Source organism: Centruroides vittatus, unplaced genomic scaffold (genome assembly GCF_030686945.1).
Source record: "Centruroides vittatus isolate TY-2023 unplaced genomic scaffold, ASM3068694v2 contig_349, whole genome shotgun sequence".
Classification (NCBI taxonomy): Eukaryota; Metazoa; Arthropoda; class Arachnida; order Scorpiones; family Buthidae; genus Centruroides; species Centruroides vittatus.
In genome coordinates, this window is record NW_027122172.1 from 2242794 (window position 1) to 2264725 (window position 21932).

At 31.9% G+C, this 21932-nt stretch overlaps 1 protein-coding gene across 2 annotated transcripts in view; it reads right to left on the reverse strand.

Annotated features, from left to right (window-relative positions):
- Positions 1-21932, reverse strand: part of LOC136974405 (dynein axonemal heavy chain 8-like) — a 315206-nt gene that overhangs the window by 253846 nt on the left and 39428 nt on the right. For both annotated transcript variants that reach the window (XM_067269272.1, XM_067269270.1), the window contains exons 9-13: positions 15957-16064; positions 15600-15848; positions 13408-13605; positions 13213-13289; positions 1616-1709 (exon numbers count right to left, since the gene is read on the reverse strand). In XM_067269272.1, coding sequence (XP_067125373.1) covers positions 1616-1709; positions 13213-13289; positions 13408-13605; positions 15600-15848; positions 15957-16064 — 726 coding nt within the window. The remainder of the gene's footprint in view (positions 1-1615; positions 1710-13212; positions 13290-13407; positions 13606-15599; positions 15849-15956; positions 16065-21932) is intronic.

Sequence of the window (21932 nt, forward strand, 5' to 3'; positions counted from 1 at the left end):
GCGAATGATTCAGATTTTGATAGGAGTGCCAAAGCAAAACGAGGCATTTTGGATGCAATCTTCTGCTGCTGACATTTGCTTAAGGAAAGAAAAAGAAAGTGACCAATGAAACTACATGACTTTATCGCAAAAAACAAGAATTTCAGAAGAGCCAGGACCTTCGTCACAAAAAATTAACTTTACATTTCTGTGCACATATGTTTGTGTGTTATTTAACATATATTATTATGCAAAAATTTATATAAAAATAACTTAAAATTATAGTAAAATTTGCTTAATTTTTAGTCACATGTTCCCTATCCCTATTTACTCTATGTTAAAATGGTCTCGTTTAACACTGTTTTGCTTAGCACTTTGTTGTCTAGGAACGCATCCCCCACGTTAAGCGGGGTCTTACTGTATTTTATCCAGGCAGATTTGAGTCTCTATTTATAGCACTTCTTTGGAAAGTGTTAATTTCAGTTTTTGTTGATAGTGATAGAACACTTTGCTTTTAATATATGTACAGTAGAGTATCGATTATCCGACCCCTGATTAACCAACTTATTGGTTAACCGACCGCGTTCTAGTCGGCAAATTCAAATGTCCGCTAGTGATGTGGCACTACAATATTTGGTATGTCTTGGCTACTTTAATATTATTTTTGTTAAATTTTTGCATGTTTTAGCTGGCAGCACTGGCTCGACCATGAAAGGGAGGCTAGTATTTAAACCAGGCCTAATACACTATACTAATAATGTATTTTTCCATACTTTTCGGTTATCTGACTTTTCAGTTATCCGACCAACCTCAGTCTCCAATTAAATCGGATAATCGATGCTCTACTGTATATATATATCTATAAAATAGATATAGATAATATTATATTATATTACACGTGTAGGCATTTTTATGCATAAAGCACAGCTGAAAAAGTAAAAAAGTAAGGCTTTGCTTTGAGGGTTGGAAATGGACTAATCCATTTTACATTGCTTCTTATTGGAAAATCTGTTTCAGTTTGAGAACAAATCAGTTTCCAATTAGGAATGAATTAAGTTTGTAACCCGAGGTTTGACTGTATGTATTAACTACATACCAATAGTGACTACTTCTATTTATACTTAAATTTTAATTTGAAAAATATTGTTGTTCAATGACTACTTTAGAGTTCATGCACATTTACATTATTGCATGTTTCAGTGGCACCTTGAAAAATGAGTCATGTTCTTGAACACATCGAATTGGTGTTATCATGAAGTGTCACCAGAAAAAATGATTTAACTTAACAATAGAGTCAAATAAGTTTAGAGATAAAAATTAGAATACATTTTTTTACTTTTGAACATGAGTTCTACAGAATATCAAGTTATCAAGAATTAAGTTTCCAGGCTTTTACTTTTAAAGAATAGTAGTGTATTCACTTATGGATTTGCTACAGAATGTGGAATCTCAGTTAACTGGGGTTTAGCTAATCAGTGTTCTACTGTGTTTTTTAATATATTTCTTATTACACTTGCTAAATTTAAGAAACTTTATGTTATATTGTTAAAGATAAATTAGATATAAATAAATCAATTATAATTAATTTAAGAAAAACATGAATAATTAATAATATTTGTAATTTTACTATTATTACCATTGAATACATATCTAATTCATCTTCAAAGTGCTTAAGTATATTAATATATGATTTCGTAAAATTAAGATCAGGAATTTTGAGATCTTCAAATCTGTTAAAAATAAAAAATACATTTTTATTATTTTCCTATTATATATGCATACACTTAACACCTTATTCTTGCCGAGAAATATAAATTTAAATTTATTTAAAACAAACAAACGTTTTCAGCCTGATTCATAGGCCATCTTCAGGTTTAGAATACATTTGAATTAAAAATTCTATCATTGGAACACAAAATTCAAATTCAAAAAATAATAAGATACATTTAAACAAAAAAATGTGTTTATGAAAGTGGTTAAAGATCTGCAGAATATAGCATTAATGGAGGATGAAGTTGCAACTGTTTTCGACTATGAGAGCATGTATCCGTCAGTTAGGATAGAATCGTGTGAGGAGGCGCTATTGGACTTCTTATACTGTAATAACTCGGAATTGCTTAATTATACTGAAGAAGTAGGGAGTTTGGCTAGTTTGGTCTGCCGTGAATCTTGCTTCGCTTTTAATGGACAGGTCTACAGACAGAGAAGAGGGGTCCCTATGGGAAGCCCGCTTTCAGGGATCCTATGTGAATTGGTGGTTCGAAGACTGGAAAGAAGAGTTTTTCATGTTTTTAAGGATGATATCATGTATTTTAGCAGATACGTTGATGACTTATTTATATTATGGAGAAATAACAGCAGAATCAAGGATTTTTTGGATAAGATCAACGATAACAGTGATGGCCTTACTTTAAGATTGGAACAGAAGAGTTCCTTGAATCTGCATTTTCTCGACATTGATATTACATTCAAAAAAGGCCACCTGTCCACTAACGTTTTTATTAAACCATCACACAGCCCTTTGTATATTCCCTCCCAATCCAAGGATCCGTATAAATATAAAATTGCGGCTTTCAGAGCTTTAATAAGAAGAGCATTTTTGTATTGTGAAAGAGTACAAGACAGGAGAAAAGAATTAAATAGAATAATAGACGTAGCCAAGGCCCTAGGTTACCAAAAAAGTACGATTCTGGGAATAATTAGGAAATATGAAGCCAACATCGAAAAAAGGTTTTTTAAAAATGCTCCTAATAGAAACGTAAAATTTACGTATAATGAAAGTATGAATGCAGTCATGAAGGAGATTGCACACAAAAAAGGTTCGAGAATGCTTTTAAAAAGGGCGCCTAATTTATACAAAATCCTCAGGAATGATAAGGATGGTATAAAATCAGAGGAGAAAGCAGGAGTTTATAAAATTCCATATGAGAACATGCAATTGGGCGTTAAAAAAGACTACATTGGAGTAACCACTAGAAGTTTAGGGCTTAGAATCAAGGAGCATAGTTATAACATCAGAAAGAGGTCTAATGCAACAATTTTGTCCCAAATGGCGCAAGCGCCAGGAGCTATAGTTAAATGGAATGAGGCGACCATCATAAACCCTTTATCTTCTCCATCTTTGGCATTGACAGCAGAAAAGTTGCAGATTTATAGGAGTAGATTACAAGAAGGCTGTCTAAATGCGAGGGACGCAGAAAGTCTACCCTCTGCGTGGAAGTTCATGGTTAGGAAGTTTAATAAGGGCTCTAACCAATAGTTATAGCAGTTTTATTGAATGTCTTAATATTGCATTTATTAATACTTATATATTCGTTTCTTGCATGTTTATATATTTTAGTTTTATTGGTATTTATGTTGTCTATTTAATTAATTTTTTTGTTTAAATGTATCTTATTATTTTTTGAATTTGAATTTTGTGTTCCAATGATAGAATTTTTAATTCAAATGTATTCTAAACCTGAAGATGGCCTGTGAATCAGGCTGAAAACGTTTGTTTGTTTTAAATAAATTTAAATTTATATTTCTCGGCAAGAATAAGGTGTTAAGTGTATGCATATGTATATTTTGCTGAGTGCTTTGTGATATTTTCCTATTATAGTTTAAAAAATAACAATGTATTTAAAATCAACAGCTCATATTTCAAATACAATTTATTTTTTTATTCTAATGATAATTGCTCCTTAATTTACACAAATATTGATTATTAAATAATGTTGAACAAGTTAAGAATTTGAACATTAAATCATAAAAATTGAGAGATTCAAATTAATTTATATTAAAATTCAGCCGTGAGTTGCAAAACTTTTCCAGTGAAAAACACTAAGAAATAATAGTGCAACATTAAAATTGTCTGTAGTAACATCTGGTATGAGGTTTTAAGAAAACCTCATACCAGATGGTACTACAGACAAATAACTTTTGTGGTTGACTACACATATAACACTTCTCTCATGGAACTCAAAATCATGCATAAACAGTGTTTGTGGCACCCATGCTGTAAAGCTGTGCCACAAAACCATGCCACAAAAATTTTATGGCACAGCAACAATATGTATCAATCATGGCTTTATGGCACAGGTGCCATATATATGATTTTGAGTTCCATAGTGTTATAGGTGTAGTCTAACCACAAAATACCATATGACAATTCATTATTTGTTTATAATTAGCAATTATGGAATTCCTGGAAATTGGTCCAACTTATTCTGTTCGTATATCAAACTTCCATAACCATGCCATAATCACCTATATTATAAACTAATTGCATAATATACTATTATATTTTTAATTATTATGAAATGGCAAAAAGCTTAATTTTAAAGGTAGACATAAGTTTTATAAAAAATTTTAAATACTAATAATGAGCAACATCTTCATCAAGTTCAACCCCATTCAAGATATGACATATGATTGCCTTCTATCTCCCCACTCCCTTGACCTTTAACCACCAAAATTTAATACCATCAATGCTCCTTATATAAAAGCTAGTTTGCCAAATTTCATTTCTTAATCATTATCCCATTCTGAGATATTAAATGAAATAGACACCAAAACACACACACACGCAATTTTTTTGTTCAGGGAGTCTCAAAACATCAAAATTTTCAAAAACCTAGAAGGTCAAATTTGGCACAATTCCAATTCCAAATTTACTTTCTTTCCCATGTTATGTATATAACAAGCTAGAAAAGTAAAAGGAGCTTTTTCTACTGAAATGAATTAATGTTACCTTCCACTATTACTCACATGCAAAAATAAACCAAAAAAATATTGGCAATGTAAAAAATGAGAAATTAACCTGTTTGGTGTATTACAAACAAGCAAAAATTTATATTGTAAAAAAATATCAAATATACAAAAGAATAAAGTAATAGAAAAGTGAAAGAAACAATTTAAAAAATTAAAAGTCAACCACTATAATATTCTGAGAAGTAAAGTAAAAGATAAAACTGTTATAGCAAAAAAACTATAAAAATTCATGTATTCTTATTAATTTATTATATTAGTAATTATATCTAAAATCTTAGAAGACAAAAACTTCATGACATTTTAATATTAGCATAAATTGTATAAAGGATCCATACTATACAGGACAAAATATTATTCAATTAAATACTAGCAAAATTAAATAACAATATACAAAATGTAAGAAGGAATAAATTTTTCTTTGGGAATGATTTATTGTAACTGCACAAAATAAACTCAGACTTCCATATTACAAAGTCCTATAAATAATATACAAGGTGTTTCAAAAAGAATCATCCAATTTAAAATAATTAAGTAAAAATTAAATACAAGAACGGCAGAAGTAAAAACAAGACGAAGTTCCAACTTTGTAAAGTCGTATTTATATTTTATATTTATTAAATTAAAATAATTATATTATGAAAAGTAATGAAGATACACACTTAAGATTCATTTTATATTACAGGGCTAATCTTCAAGTTTTTTTACATACTAAATCATAGGTGCTAAATATGTCCCCCCCTTGGATGCATGGCAAATGACCAAACAGTAGTGAAATTCATCCCAAACTTTTGCGATTATGAATCCTGTACAGCAGGGATGGCCAACACGTAGACCGCGGTCGACCGGTCGACCGCAAAGGTTTTGAAAGTAGCCCGCGAAGCTAAAGTTGAACAATTTGCTTTCACTTAAATTAATGTTTAAAAATCTTAATTCGATAATTTATTCTTACTATAATAGACTGCAGTGGCGTAGCTAGTGTTCTCCGGGCCCGGTGTGGAACTAGATTTGTGGGCCCCGAAAAAAAATTTTCAGCACAGGTGTCCTTTTCCATAATGGTAATCGGGAATGTCCAAACGAAAACAAGTAATTTTTTCTATAAATTTCGGCTTTTGAATTTATTTATTCCGTTAAAAACATTGCGTTTAGACGTTCAATTTCTTTCGTTTGATGAATGATGCGTTAGGTATTTTTTTGTTTTGTTTACGTAAATGGACTAAAATATTTTTGGTTTATATAGTGTATAACTAGATTAAAGTTGAGTTGCTGGTTTTCCTGTGTAATAGGGGCCCCAGCTCAAGCATTCCCAAATGCCAAATTTTGCTTTGTTCTGATTGCTGAGAAAATTTTTCGGGTCTTTTTTCTTGTGATTTTGGGGCCCCCATGGGCCTGGGGCTCGGTGCGGACTGCACCTACCGCACCCCCTAGCTACGCCACTGATAGACTGTCTGTGCAACGTACTCATACTGTTTGTATTTATCCCGATGAACAATGCAAATGAATGTTAACTTTTAAATTAATTGTAGCCGCAACGCATGCGCATATTGCAATTGCATAAAATGGCGCAAAATCATTTGTCAGACAGTAACGTGACAGCCCCTGGCTTCAATCCACTTGTTACTTCTTGTTTGTGCACTTGTATTTACTTTCAATTTTAGTTTTTTTTTATTTATTCATACAGCGAACAGAAGCAGATATGTTAGTTTATTAATTATTGTTTTAAATGTTATTAATATTTAATCCTATTAGTTTAGAATGAATAAACCAAGTACGGGCCGGAAAAAAATAAAAACTTATCATTATCACAGTGAATAGGAAGAAGATTATTTCTTTACTATGATGAAAGATAAATGTGTGTGTTCTATTTGCAATGCAACAGTAGATTTGCCTAAGAAAGCAAACGTTGAAAGACATTTTCTAACAGTTCATAAAAACTATGAAGAAGATTATCCACGTGGTACTGCGTTTAGAAAGGCCAAAATGCAACAACTGAAGGCACAATTAACTGCGCAACAAAGTAGCTTTTTTAAATACAACACGAACTCAAAGACTGCTACGATTGCCTCATTCAAAGTTGCTGATACTTTAATTAAACATAATAAACCTTTTCAAGATGGGGAAGAGGTTTTTATTAAAGCTGGAGAAGTGTTGCTTCAAGATTTTAAAAATAAATCGGAAATAATGGCATCCATCCAAAATATGTCATTATCGCGAAATACTGTCATGCATAGAACAGAAGGAATTAGCCAAAATCTTGAAGATATTTTACATGAAAACATTAATAAATGCATTGTATTACCACTACAGTTTGACGAATCTACGGACTATATCGGCACTGCACAATTATATGTTTTTATTCGAATGGTTTTCGATGATATGCCGGCCACAGAAGAATTATTAACTATTATTTCAATGCATAAACGCACAAGACGTTAGGATATCTTTGATTTGTTTAAAAATTATGTTGCACGTACAAATTTTCCAATTTGCAAGTTGGTATCAATAACCACTAATGGGACTCCAGCAATGATTGGTAATAATAGTGGCTTCGTTGCTCTGTGTAAAAGTGATGACGACATTCCAAATTTCATAGATTATCATTGTATTATACATACTCAAGTACTATGTTCAAAAGTATCGAAATTCGATCATGTTATGGATGTTGCATTTAAAATAGTAAATTCCATAAGATCTAAAAATTTGTCACATCGTAAGTTTCGCGCTTTGCTGAAAGAATGCGGCGATGAACATAGTGAACTGTACTACATACTGACGTAAGATGGTTAAGTCGTGCTACATTTTTAACGAGATTTTGAGAACTTCTGCCACAAATACACTCATATTTACAAACTAAAGGTGATTCATATCCACAATTAAATGATCAAGAATGGCTTCTTAATCTCGTTTTTATTTTTTTTTTTTTTTTGCGATGTTACTGAAAAATTACACCAATTAAATCTGCAACTACAGGGTAAAGGTAAAACAATAATAGATATGATAAGCATTTTGAAGTCATTTAAAGAGAAACTAAATATGCTTGCAATGCAATTAAAACGTCGTGATTTAAAGCATTATCAAAATCTGGCTGATGAGTCTAAAAATAAAAAGAATCTTACTTACAACAAATATGCCGATATTATTGCACTGCTTCTAAAAGAATTTTAAAGTAGATTTCTAACATTAAGTGAACTTGAAGATATTGCCAGCTTTTGTATTGCCCATTTAATGACAACATCGATGTTGAAAGTGTAGCTCAGAAACTAAACAACTTTCTCGGTACTACAAATTTAGCAGGCTTGGAAGAAGAAATAACAAATATTAAATGTGACATAAATCTTAAATCACTGGTTTCACATTGTAATTTTTGGAAACTGATAAACGAAGATAAATATCCAAATATTTGGACAATTGTTGCACGTTTCAATGCCTTCTTTGGATCAACATATTTATGTGAATCCGCATTTTCATTTATGAATGCGATCAAAACAAAAAATCGATCGCAATTAACAGATCAACATTTGGAATCATGTTTGAGAATTGCCTTAAGTTCATATGAGCCAAATTTTGAAAAACTTGCTGCACTTATGCAATGTCAGATTTCGTCCAATTAAACTTTTTTATTCATTTGCTTATTCACAGTGTATTTTCTTAAGTTAATACGTATTTCATCTCAAAAAATTAAAAAAATTATAATTAACATTTTTTTCTTTATTTGCTAAAATTTCTTTGTGTATTTATTTCTTTACATTGTAATTTTTTTAATTTAATAAATATTATTGTGCTTCATAAAATAAAAAATATATAATTATTTGTTTTCTTTATTTGCCATAATATTTTTTTAGTTGAAATTCTTGTTATTTATTAATTAAAATATCTATGAAAAATTTGAAAAATCCTAAAATTGTTTGCCCGTATTCATAGTCGCCCGCAGACTATATTTTACCGAAAAAGTAGCCCCTAAGGGATAAAAGTTTGGCCACACCTGCTGTACAGTTTCATGATCAAACGTCACTGCAAAACATGCCTGACAGACGTGGAAATGTTTAGTTCTCTACTGGTATGGTGAGTGGATTTTTGTAGACTATGCATGAAACTCAGCTGGATGCTCTCCACATCGTCTAACACACAGAGACGACTAGTGGATTTCCGTTTACACAGACAACCTGTGTCTTGAAATTGTTCATACTATCACCTAATGCTCTGGGCAGTAGGTGTTCAACAACATATTGTCAATAAAAATCATGCTAAACAGTTGTTATGGACCCATACTTCGCAAAGTGTAGAACACAAAATGATTTCTGTTGTCCAGTCGCCATCTTGAAAATATGAAAGTGACAAGTGAACAAAGTATGCAGGTTCTGCCAATCAGAAACCATGTAAAACTTGAGAATTTCGTCTTTTGAACAGTACATCGCTTAATCAAACCGAATTAAAAGCTGAATAGTTATGATTTTTTTAAATTGGATGATTCTTTTTGAAACACCCTGTATATTTTTCTGTGAAATTTTGAAAATACGTCCTTTTTTATATTCATTATTACTACATTTTTCATTTAGCAAATTTCTTTATAACAAATTCTCTGCATTTCCCAGGGGTAATTATTATACAGAAGTTAGACTGTATTACTGAATCCTACACCGGTGTGCTTTTCAAGCTTTGTGTTTACAAGCCAGTTTTTTTTCATTCCAATCCTTCACAAATCAGTATTTTTGTGAAATTAAATAAATACAGTTATAAAACAGCAATAATCGAGTTCAAAGATGCATTTTTTTAATTTTAATTTTTAGACTGAATTAATAAAAAAAATATACAACAACAAAAATTTGTTTCTAATCATCTGGAAAAAATGGGCTTGTGAACCATTTTGAAGTAATTTCCCAGACCAATTATGATCACCAGTCCATTTCAGGCAGAAAGTGTTTAAACAATAAAGAAAAATGAAATTATCATCATCTTTTTAAAAGACTAATAGAAGTATTTAAAAATGTCTTTAAAAGTAATGTATAAAATTAAGAAATTTTAAGTGAAGTCTCATATAATCAGAAAGAAACTGTTTGTAGACCAGCATTACTGTGGTCCATGGACCACAGTAATAGTTATGAAATACTGAACTAGTATTGCATCATCTTAATGCAAAAGATTGTATCACCCTTATTATACAGTATTATATCATTTTCTGATAAAAGACATGTAGTAAACTATTCATTTCAATGTCAGATACTTCTAGGTTGCTAGACATCCTTTCTTGCAAAGAATAATCCTTTAATTTAGTTAAACTGTCCTTGTTCTTTATTGAAACAAGGATGGATGCAATTTTTCCTTTAATTTCACTTTTCAATGTCTCTGTTTTGTAATGATAATGGTAGCTTTTTGCACAATGTATGCATATCCTTACATATGAATCTATATTTTCCCACTTAAAATGCTATAGTTTATTGTTAAATATTTTTAACACAAACTAAAATATGCAAATATTTCTTCTCAATATGAAAATTATAAATAACTCACTACTGACCACACTGAAATTACTTCAAAAAATTTACGTACCCAGAACCTTTTATAGTGTGGTAACTCATAAATATCATCACACAAACATCCTTAATTTGTTATAATTCAGTATTCCAGTTTAATGCCAATATCTACACACACAGCAGGGGAGTCCCCGTGGGCAGCCCGGTTTCTGGGGACCTGTGTGAAATGGTTGTGCGGCAGTTGGAGAGAAAGGTCCTCCCTCAATTCCTCCCCAGCATCCAATTGTATAGGAGGTATATTAATGACATCATTTTTTTGAAACCACACCGGATGTGACAATCTTGGTCGATTCTTTTAACAATAACCCCTACGGGTTGACATTGGAAATAGTGCAATCTAACCCTTCCAAAGTACACTTTCTGGATATAAACATTAAAGTGGATAGCTTGAGCATCCACACTTCAGTATATCATAAACCCAGATCTACATCATCGTACATTCCTGCTGGGTCCTGTGATCCGGAATGCTTTCACACATTCTTCCAACATCCAGGCTCATGATACTGAACTAGCATATATTATCCGCTTAGTTGCTGAACACGGGTATCACAAAGGTATACATAGCCTGATCCAACATCATCAACGTATATATTCAGAAAACGCATAGGACCAGCCTGCTGATAACCAACCAGAAGACATAGAAAAAATCTCCATCACATGCAGCCCATACTTAAGATCTCTATATGCCAAGGTCGCTAGGAAGTGCCAGCTACATCTTGCTTTTAGGAGGTACCCTACTACTTTCAACATCCTACGTAATGGGAAGGACCCTCCTAACCCTAACAGGCACCCCGGAATCTATAGTGTCCCTTTAAGGGATAACTGGTGCAATAGAAGCCTGATATATATAGGTTCCACTAAATGATCCATGGGTGTCAGATTACAAGAACATCAAGTGGATATTCCTCTCGGGAGAACGTCCATGGCCGTCACTACTTATGTCACCAATCTGGATATAGTAGAAGACTTCACCCAGGAAAACCTCCTCCACAATGTGCCTCCCACTGAACACCTCAAATGGTTGGAGGCTATACACATATTTAAATCCTCCATCACCAGTACGTGCATAAATTTTAAAGAGGAGATGGTTTTATTATTGGCCTGACAAGAGTTAATTCACAGCACACTCTAGTCACCCTTATACACGGACAGGCTGACTTGTCATGCATGCGCGATATGGATTTTTTGTAAATCCTTTCAAACTACGTTCAAACTGATATTGAAACAACCTGCCAATTGAATGGATTTTTAACGGCAATCGAACATCCATATAGAAACGATTTGGAGCCTGAAGCAGAGCCCAGAAGGAGTTTGAAAACGTTTGTGTGATGATATTTATGAGTTACAATTTTTAAGTAAAAATTGGGGAGCATCTGTTTATGTACCCATAAAAGGTTCTGGGTACGTAATTTTTTGAAATGAAAATTATAATTTTTAAATCAAAATATTAAAAAAATATAAACAGAATGTTTAGTTATTAACTAAAAAATCATTAAATTTTACAATTTTTGTGATGGAATGGGGTGGAGTGAAAGTTGGAGAGTAGTGGCATAATCTTTTTAAGTGCCTTTTAATCCAATCATGGAAATCTAACAACCTTTACTGTTATTTGATCTTGTAAGTATAAGGCCAAAATTAATATTTTTCTCATTATATTTAATTAATTAAATTCAAATATTTTCTAATCAGAAAGTATGTAGAGTACAATAAATGACTTACTGTTCTATTTAATTCTTAAAATATTTTACATTTTTAAAATTCAATTTTAACATTCTATACTATTAATACTATCTAATAATATGAATAAAATATAAATTCAATTCTAAGTTTTACTGCTAGTTTCTACATTATATAATTTCTTCAAATTAAGAATTTAGAAATAAAGTGAAACCCAAGTTTAGTAGACAATGGGTTTAGTGGACAGCAGTGGTGCAAAGTACAGCAGACAAAACATCTGATCCTAGCATAAGAATAGAATAACTGATTTATCTTTACCTTAGTTGAAACAACAATGTCTACTCCAGGCAACAAAACAAAAATTTCCTATCCTTTCTATTTTTCAAAACTTTTGTTCAACAAATGGTAAATAAATTAAATGTCACACATGACTTATTTAAAAAATACCATGCTAATCTTTACTGTCACTGTTTCATAAAATTTTTTTTGTCCTTAAACTTTGTCAAATAAAATTTTCACAGTTTCATTTTTAGACAATATTCTGACATTCTTTGCAACATTGTAAATTGATGCCGAAATCTCTCTCTTATATAATGAAAATCTCTCTCTTATATAATTAAGAAACTCAGAATTTAGAGAAAAAAAAACAACAGATGAAGAATAAATCAAATGAGTTAGGTATTAAAAAGTCAAGCATGTTGCTTTGGAAGTATAAATAGCACACTCAGTAATTTCACCTGCCTAGTTTACAGTGGTTTTGATTTTGAGTCCCACTTCAGGCCAGATATTTTCTTTTGGATCTCTAAATTAATAAATCACTAATGTTCAATTATTACATTTGGTACTTATTACAAATTAGTACAAAATGATACTTAATGCTTCTAGTGCAAAATTATATAAATCCCTTTATCATGTATAATTTCAGAAATTCTTTGACTATTTCTGAATTCTGTTCTCATCACACATTCTTTAACAATGCATAACTGATAAAAATATAAAATCCATATAAAACAAACATTAACAAAATATATCAATTATTTATGTAGCAACCAGTGTTATAAAATATACAGCAATTTTTAAATAAATACTTGTCTTAAGTAGATACCTGTCAATTACAAAGTCTCTCTTTCTGAAAGTGTTTGCTAAACCCAAATTCTATTGTTATCAGATATTCGTCAGATTTAATAAAATACAGTTTAAAATTTATATATTTTAACAAAAATCATTAAACTTAATGAATCTATCTATATATTAAGGTAAAAAGTGTATTAAATACCTCTTTAGTATTTTCAAAGCATGATATGAATTATTAATTTTTTCAAATCTCTTATCAACAATATCTTGTATATCTTCCTAAATATTAAAATTTTGATTATACATACTTTGAATATTAAGAAAACGTCATAAAAATCTTTAGTAACAGAATTATTAAACATTAGAATAGATAAAAATATATAATCAAATTGAATACCTTTAATTTTTTCATCTTATCATGAAAGTTGGTAATAGATTTATCAATTTCTTTATTACGATAATCATAAAAGTCATATGATGTGGATTTTATAGCCGCACAAGCATTTTTAAATTTATTTCCAATCTCTAGTAATGGTCCTATGCAATTAACAGCTAATATTTCATATCTGTTCATTTCATCTATCAGTTCTATTATCTGTTATATAAATTTAAAAATTTTAATTGCTATTATATACAGAGTGATCACAAAGAATAGGTGTTTAAGCATTCTCTGTAGAAAGAATTATTGTAAAAATCTCAACAAATTTGGTAAACAATTTGTTCTTGAATATACAGTTTCAATTTTTAAGTAAAAATTGGGAAGCATCTGTCAGTGCTGTGTCTTTGTTACTAACTTATTTCTTTTTTATAGGTAAATTTTTACTGTTATGGCAATTAATCTAAAAAGGAAGTTGTATTCACTGAGCTTTAGAGAAGGACAAACTAGTAAAAAGAAATCTTTGAAGAGTCGTGAGGAAGAAGAATTTGCATATCTTCTGAAAGAAGAAAATTTTAATCTTGAAGAGTATACGTGTTCTGTTGCATTTACATTTTTCCATAAATTGTAAAGTCGACGAACTTATTTCTAGATTAAATTATGTATCTGAATGGTTAAAAAATTTTGATAAAGGTTTGACTGACTTAGATTAAAAATATTAGAAAAATTGACTAATAAAAATTGTAGTTTAGGCAATCAAAGTAATGTTATGAAAAAGTTTAATGATATTACTCATGAACTTGATTTTTTAGATAACCAACATCAAATAAATAATGTTGTCATTTCCAGTTTAGAAGAGGTCCAGGATGAATCATCTCTAGAAATGAAAGAGAAAATAGTTGAACTTTCTATGCGAGTCTTACAGATGCCCGACATTAAGATCGATAGGGCAATGAGAGTGGGGAAGAAAAAGGCTAATTCCCCTAGATTAATTATTTGTACTTTTGTTTATTATTATGAAAAAATAAGTTTTTAAATGAACCATATTTATTGAATGTTTGGCCAAAAATTCACAAACAAGCATTGTGAGCAGATGTATTATCACGGTGCAAAATTCCAGAGTCTTGCCACAAATCACATCATTTTCTACGAACTGCTTCATGCAAATAATGCAAAATTCTCAAATAATATTCTTTGATGATAGTTTGGCCAGTTGGAAGAAATTTGTGATGCACAATACTATGACAATCAATGAAAACAGTCAACGTGACCTTGATTTTTTACTGACTTTGATGTAGTCTTTTCAGTCTTTTCAGTCTTGCTTCACCTTTCAAATGTCATTCACTTGATTGTTGTGCTGTTTTGGTGTCAAAAGCATAAATCCACATTTCATCACCCATAATGATGCATTTTAAGAATGATTTGCCTTAAGAAAGCATTTCATCAGTCACTTGAACATGTTTTTGGAAAAATTCAGCATTTTTGAGATGACTCAAGAAGCAATGCACTGCAAGCCCAAATGATCTTTTAAAATTACTTGACAAGATCCAAATAATATCAGAACATGTTCAATAACATCCCTGATTGTTAAACAACAATCATTGAGCACCAATCTCTGACTTGAGCAATGCATTGTTCATCAGTTGAACTGGATGGTCCTACCAGAGTGTGGTTCATCTTCAATGCATTCTCTGCCATTCTTGAACACCTTGTACCACTCTTGTTTTTGATAAAATATCATCTTCAAAGTCTTTTTGCAAAATTTTTATAGTAGTAATTTCATTGCAAAAACAAAATTTAATACATGTTCTTTGCTCAATTATACTAGAAATGTTGGAAAAAAATCGTTGGTGCAAAAATTCTTTACACACAAAACAAGTGTTTATTTGAAAATGAAAACATGCTGATTGCTACCAGACAATGACATGATGATTGCTACAGATGTCAAAGAAAGTCAAAACAAATGATAAAAAAGATGATAACAATGCCCTCTTGCATGCATGCACTTTAAATGAACTATTCCTGATACTTTTGACCATAGTAGTTAGTATATACCAAAATTTAATTGAGATTTGCTCAATACTTCTTTCTACAGAGAGTTCTGAACATCTAATTTCAATTATGATCACACTATATACATATATAAGTTAAAAAATTTTAATTTTAAAATACTGTAAATATTTAATAATAAATTAAAATTGCAATTTTTTCACCTTTTCCAATCTCTTGCAAAAGTTATCAAATCTTCCAAATATATATATTTCAGAAAAAGTAAATGGACGTCGTCCAGGGATATCAATTGCTTCCTTTTTAATTCTATTAAAGCAACTTCTGTATTTTTTGCTTAATGCCAAACAAGCATTCATCTTTTCCTTTACAATATTCTGAGGTTGATCCCATGGAGATAAATTTAAGTTGGTTTTCAAATAAATTTTACATGTTTGAACTAATTGATTCGTTACCTAGAGACAACAAAGATTTTTATATTCAGTACTTTACAAAAAGTTACTTTATTTTTTAAGTTTACACTTTACATTTAAAATTATATAAATTATTTTAAAAAACTTTACCTTTACAAATAAAGATGTCATATGTTGTGAAGTATTGTATGATCGTGATACAGAATGTATCATTTGAATGTTATTAATGAGGTTTGGTATTGCTTCAGAAACTACATCCTATAAAAAAACAAAAACCTAATTAAAATGAAACTATTAAAACAGCAATTTTGAAAACAAAACAATTGCTTAGTATTGCTTCAGAAACCATTGTCAAGTAGAACAATTTCTTTAAAAAAAAAATGTTCTCTACTAATCCCTCCACCAAACAACCCAAATTTTTTCACAGCTAATGAAATTGTGATTTTTGCTAGCTCACTTGCCAGTGGCTAGCAATCTCACAATCTCAATAGCTAAGACTTTTAAAACTTTTAATTTTAGAAAATTTTAAGATAAATTTCTGTAATAAATTTAAGACCAGAAACAGACTGGTGACTTAGTCATTGCAACCAAGACATTGCAGCTAGGTCACTCTAGTGTGTTGCATTATTTCATATGAGAAGGGTCAGAGTTGCTAACTAGACATAGCTACAGATTTGAGAACACAGATGGAAGCATTTTTTGGGTATAGTGACAGTGAGCTGAAACAACATGAAACACTCATTATGTTATAATTTGTATCCTATCATACAAGTGTTCAAGTTACCACCTGTTGCAGTATCAACAGTAAACAGTAAATCATATTCACTCAGAAATGACATTTTTTTCAACTCACAGTATCTATGTCAGTTAGAAAAAATGTATATAACTGCATTTGGTAGCCTGGCACTCTCAGACAACCAGTTGCACATGCAACCTGGTCACAGCATTTTTGTTGCAGAGATCAAGTCACCAGTCTGTCCCAAGTCTTAAAGTTTAGAATAATCAGATTTTAAATTAATTTTTTAAAATCTTTAGAGGATATATCAAAAAATTAATATTTAAACTTGTCTTTGATCAGTTTTAAATGAAAACTGAAAATTTTTTTGATTTACAAAAATGTAGATCAATTGGAAAATTATTAGTTTACAAAAACAATCATTTTCCAATTTATTAACAACACAGTGAATAAGTTTTGATTAAATACAGGTAATTAATAAGTTATCACTCTTCTAAATAAGATATTAAATGGTGACAATTGAGTGTTGATACAATGCTGACAAAAGCAATATAGACTACAGAGTGTAATACCAAAAAACAAACAGTGAACAGATACAATTAATACATTTTATTTACACAGAAAAAAAACTGTCGCAGGATCTTTTGTCAGGATCTCAACTAAAGTTGGATACCAGTGAAATTTTCTCATGTCAGTAGTGCACGTAATTACAGACCCAAAAAAAACCATTTCACATGTAACAAAAGTAACTCAAAATTAATATTACCTTAAAACTACCTTACAATCTAAATAAGAGGAAAGTAGGATAAAAAGTTAGAAAAATAGAGAAAGAAAAATCAATAGAAAAGATATCCGGGATTTTGTCAGTAAATACTTTTCCTCGCTTGTAAGATGGGGTCCACAATGAATTCTTCTAGTTTTCTAGCTTTATGATTTTCCATCTTTTGTCACAAATATAGTTCCGTTGCTTATCCAACTTTGTGATGATCAAAAGTCTCTTGTTTGGAAAGGAGCACTAATAAAATTTTTATCCTGTCAAGCTACACGGTACTCACCAAAGCTTAATCTTCGCACTTCCATTCTGTTTTTTTTTCCTCTGTCAGGACCTCCATACATCCTCTCCAAAATCAAGCTTAAGAATCTCCAGTTATATTTCCCCTTTGGAACAGTCATTGCCCTCTTTATTGTTCTCAATATTTCTTGAAACATAACCCCACATTGACAAAAGAAAGATTAAAAAGGAAAGAAAAGAACAAAGGAAAAACATTGAAAATTAAAATAATCAAACACTTTTTAAATTTTAAATAATTAAAAAAACAAGTAGCCACAAAACAAATTTACTATTATTATTATTTGTATTAATATACATTATTATGTAGGTTTAATGAGTTATACCCAATTGACATTAGTTGCTGTGTACTATGCTGGATCAGAGTCAAGGCATAGTAACCAAAACAGAAATTAAAGAAGTGTATCAGTGTGTGTGTCTGTATTCAGGAATTTTCTCACAATATGACATGTATTCAATATAGTAACCTGTAGTGTGATGTACATGTTTCTATTCAATTGTAATGTGCCCAGGTTTTTGTGTAGTGTGTGTGGTATGACACCTGTAGAGAAGAGAACAACAGGTACTGTACAATAAGCACCCTATCCATCCTCCACAGATGTATTATTTCCTGGGCGAGTTCTGTGTACTTGCTAATTTTTTCAGTGCATGCGTTTTGTATATTGTGAGTGTTTAGAATGTATGTGATTTTATTGTGTTTGTCAATGAGTGTAATGTCTGGTCTGTTGTGGTAAATTGTTTTATCTGTGATTATGGCTCTGTTGTAGTACATTTTGTGCGTGCTGTTTTCCAATACTGTCTGTGGAATGTATTTGTAGTATGGTTCATAAATGTCTACTAATTTGTGTTTCTTTGCAAACTCTTGGCGTATTATATTTGCTACTTGATTATGTCTGTATAAATAATCTGTCTGTGCCAAGAGCTTGCAACCAGAGGTGATGTGTTGTATAGTTTCTGACATGATGCAACATTTTCTGCATGTGTCATTTGTGAGTGTTGCATCTTTGAGTATGTGTTTTCTATAGTTTTTAGTATTTTTGACCTGATCCTGTATGGCAATCATGAATCCTTCCGTCTCCCCAAAGAGGCGTCCCCGAGCTAACCAGCTGTTTGACGCAGTTTTGTCAACAAAACCCTGGGCCAGATCATAAGGATGCCTGCTATGGAGTGCCTTTCGAGCCCACAATTGCTTAATGGTGTCTATGCTTTTTATATGTTGTGTTGTGTCCATATGATGTGAGTGTAAGTTTAATGGTGTGTTATTCGAGTCTGCTAGAGTTACTGCTTTATGTAATTGTGATGTTTCTTGTTTATTGTAGAAAAACTCTCGCAGTGACTGTATTTGTTTGTAGTGAAGGTTAACTATGTCAATCAGGCCACGTCCGCCATCTTTACGTGGAAAGGTTAATCTTTCTGTGGCGGATTTAGGATGATGTTGTTTATGCTTAGTAAGTGTTGTTCTTGTTTTCCTTTGGAGTTGCTCGAGATCTGTGTGAGTCCAATGTATAACTCCAAAAGAATATGTGAGTACTGGAATGACATATGTGTTTATTGCTTTAACTGTGTGTTTTGCATTTAACTGTGTTCTGAGAATAGCATTTAACCTACTTTGGTATTCTTTAATTAATCTTTGCTTTATTTGTGTATGTTCTGTTAGTTTGGCCTGTTGGAATCCTAAATACTTGTAGAACTCGCCCTCTTCCACGGATTCAATAACATCTCCATTTCCAAGTGCAAAGTCTTCTTTCTTCAGGATTCCTTTTTCTATGTGCAGTGTTTTGCATTTATCTAGACCAAATTCCGTTTGTATGTCCTTGGTGTATGAATGTGTGATTTGTAGGAGTTGATGAAGTTGTTTTTGTGTGGATGCATAAAGTTTTATGTCATCCATGTACATGAGATGTGACAGTGTAAACTGTGTTGTTTTTTTGTGTCTGATATTGTAACCATATTGCATGTTGTTTAACATGTTGGATAATAGGTTCAGGGCTAAGCAGAACCAGAGAGGACTCAAGGAATCTCCTTGAAAAATTCCTCGCCTAATAAAAATTTGGTTTGTTTGTATGGAAGTGTTACTAACCCTGAGATGTAGTGTTGTTCTCCAGTGCTGCATAGTGTTTTGAAAGAATGCAATGAGTGATGGATGTATTTTGTACATGTGTAGGATATGTAGCAGCCAACTGTGTGGAACACTGTCGAATGCTTTTCTGTAGTCTATATATGCCATGTGTATGTTTCTGTGTTGTCTGTGTGCTTGCCGTAGAATGACTGAATCTATGAGTAACTGTTCTTTGCATCCCCTGTGGTTTCTACGACAACCTTTTTGCTGTTCTGTTAGAATGTCGTGTTCTTCAACATGTTTGTATATTTTGTTTGCAATATAAGATGTCAGTAATTTGTAGTGTTGGAAGACATGTAATTGGTCTGTATTGTGTGGGGTCTGTGGTATTGTTGTTTTTAGGTTTCATGTAGGTGATGCCCTGAGTAAGAAAATTTGGCATGTCTTGTGGATTGATGATGATGTGTGTTAGATGTTTAGCTAGTTCCTGGTGCAGTGATGTAAACTTTTTGTACCAGAAATTGTGAATGTTGTCTACACCAGGTGTCTTCCAGTTGTGTGCTCTGTTAACAGTGTATTGGAAATCATGTATGTTTATTTCAACACAGGGCATAGTTGGTATGTTGTGCAAGTTTCTGTTCTCCTCCTCGATCCAGCCTGCATCAGCATTGTGCGTGACAGCACTGGACCAAAGAGAAGACCAATATGTTGTGAGTTCTTCTTCTGTTGGTGTGCCACTGTGCTGTGTATCAGTGTTTGCTTTGTTATTAATTTGTCTGTAAAAGAGTTTTACATTGTTTGTAAATAATTTATTTTGTTGTTTTCGTAGTGTACATGTTTTGTATCGTTTTAGTCTACGTGCTTTGGCAGCAAGTTTTTGTTTTAGTGTATCAATGTATTCTGTAATGCGTGTGTTGTGATGTTCATGTTTTGTGTGTGTTTTTATTTTCTTGAAAATGTTTTTGAGCTGTTTCCTTAATTTGGGTGTTATGTTGTTTTTAGTGTATTGTGTTAGCCTGCCTAATTGCTGTCTAATGTCATTTATTTGTGTTTCTATTCTTCTCTGCCAGGCAGGCTTGTGATAGAATTGTGTTTTCTGTGTATTTGTCTGTGATTGTACTTTCAGTCCATGGTGTGTCACTACTGTGTCTGCCCCAGCATAAACTAATGCATGAATGTCTGAGAATGTAGAAATTGAATGAATGTAGTGTAGTAGTAAGTGAGTGTTTACATAATTTAGTGTTTTTCCTACTTCTTTTGACGTGTTGATTTTTGGTATTTGTGGTCTTTGTGTGAGATCTGTACCCGTATATTTAGTGAGTGTTTCCTGAAATATAAGTGAGAGCATAGACATGGATTTAGCGTTAACTAAATCCATGTCTATGTTATCAGTGATGGATGAGGAAGTGTCTGTAGTATCATTAGTGGTAGTTATGTGCGCGCTGTAATCGGTGCTTATTGCTAGATTATCCTGACAGGTTATGTGATCTTCATTAATGTTAAATGTTTCTGTCTGTTGATGTATTTGATCAGCAACTTGTTGTTTGATAAGTTCAAGTGTTGTTTGTGGGATAAGATTGTTGTGTATAATTGTTTAGTGACAGTAAGATGAGGATATTGTTGTGCAAGTCTATGGTGTAGTTGTCGTCTGTATGCTGTCAAGTTTGTTTCGAGTTTTGTGATGGTGTAGTAAGTACGGATGATAAACTCGTTCATTTCTACTGTCCATTTCATCCGTTGGCGTGGTTTTCCAGCCTTTGTGGTCTGTGGATGCATTGCCACAGAAACACCAAGGCTGGGTTGGTTCCTCACATCTGTTGAGGGCATTGCAGTAGCCATGCTTGGGCCGGTGCTGCTTTCGCCACCGGTAACCAAGAGAGACTGTGGCCTATTTTTCGAACGTGAGCCTCTGCCTAACCCATGAACGCGGACCTTGTTAACCCGGGCGACGTCCAAGCCAGTATCACACTTTGATCTGGTTATTACTATAATAAATACCTCCACAGAATGTGTGTGGTCACTCTTAGCTTCATTTCTCCCCACAGACTTACTGGCATGGGTGTCCCTACCAGGAGCTTGCATGCTTCAGCCTGCATTGCCCTATGGATCAGTAAAATTACTGGGCTCTCCCACCACAACCAGGTGGTGACCACGGGAGAGTTGTTGTTGTTGTTGTTATTATTATTATTATTATTATTATTAAATATATAAAGATGCTGTACACGAACTATTTTCTTAAATAAATATCTTTTTGTTAAATGA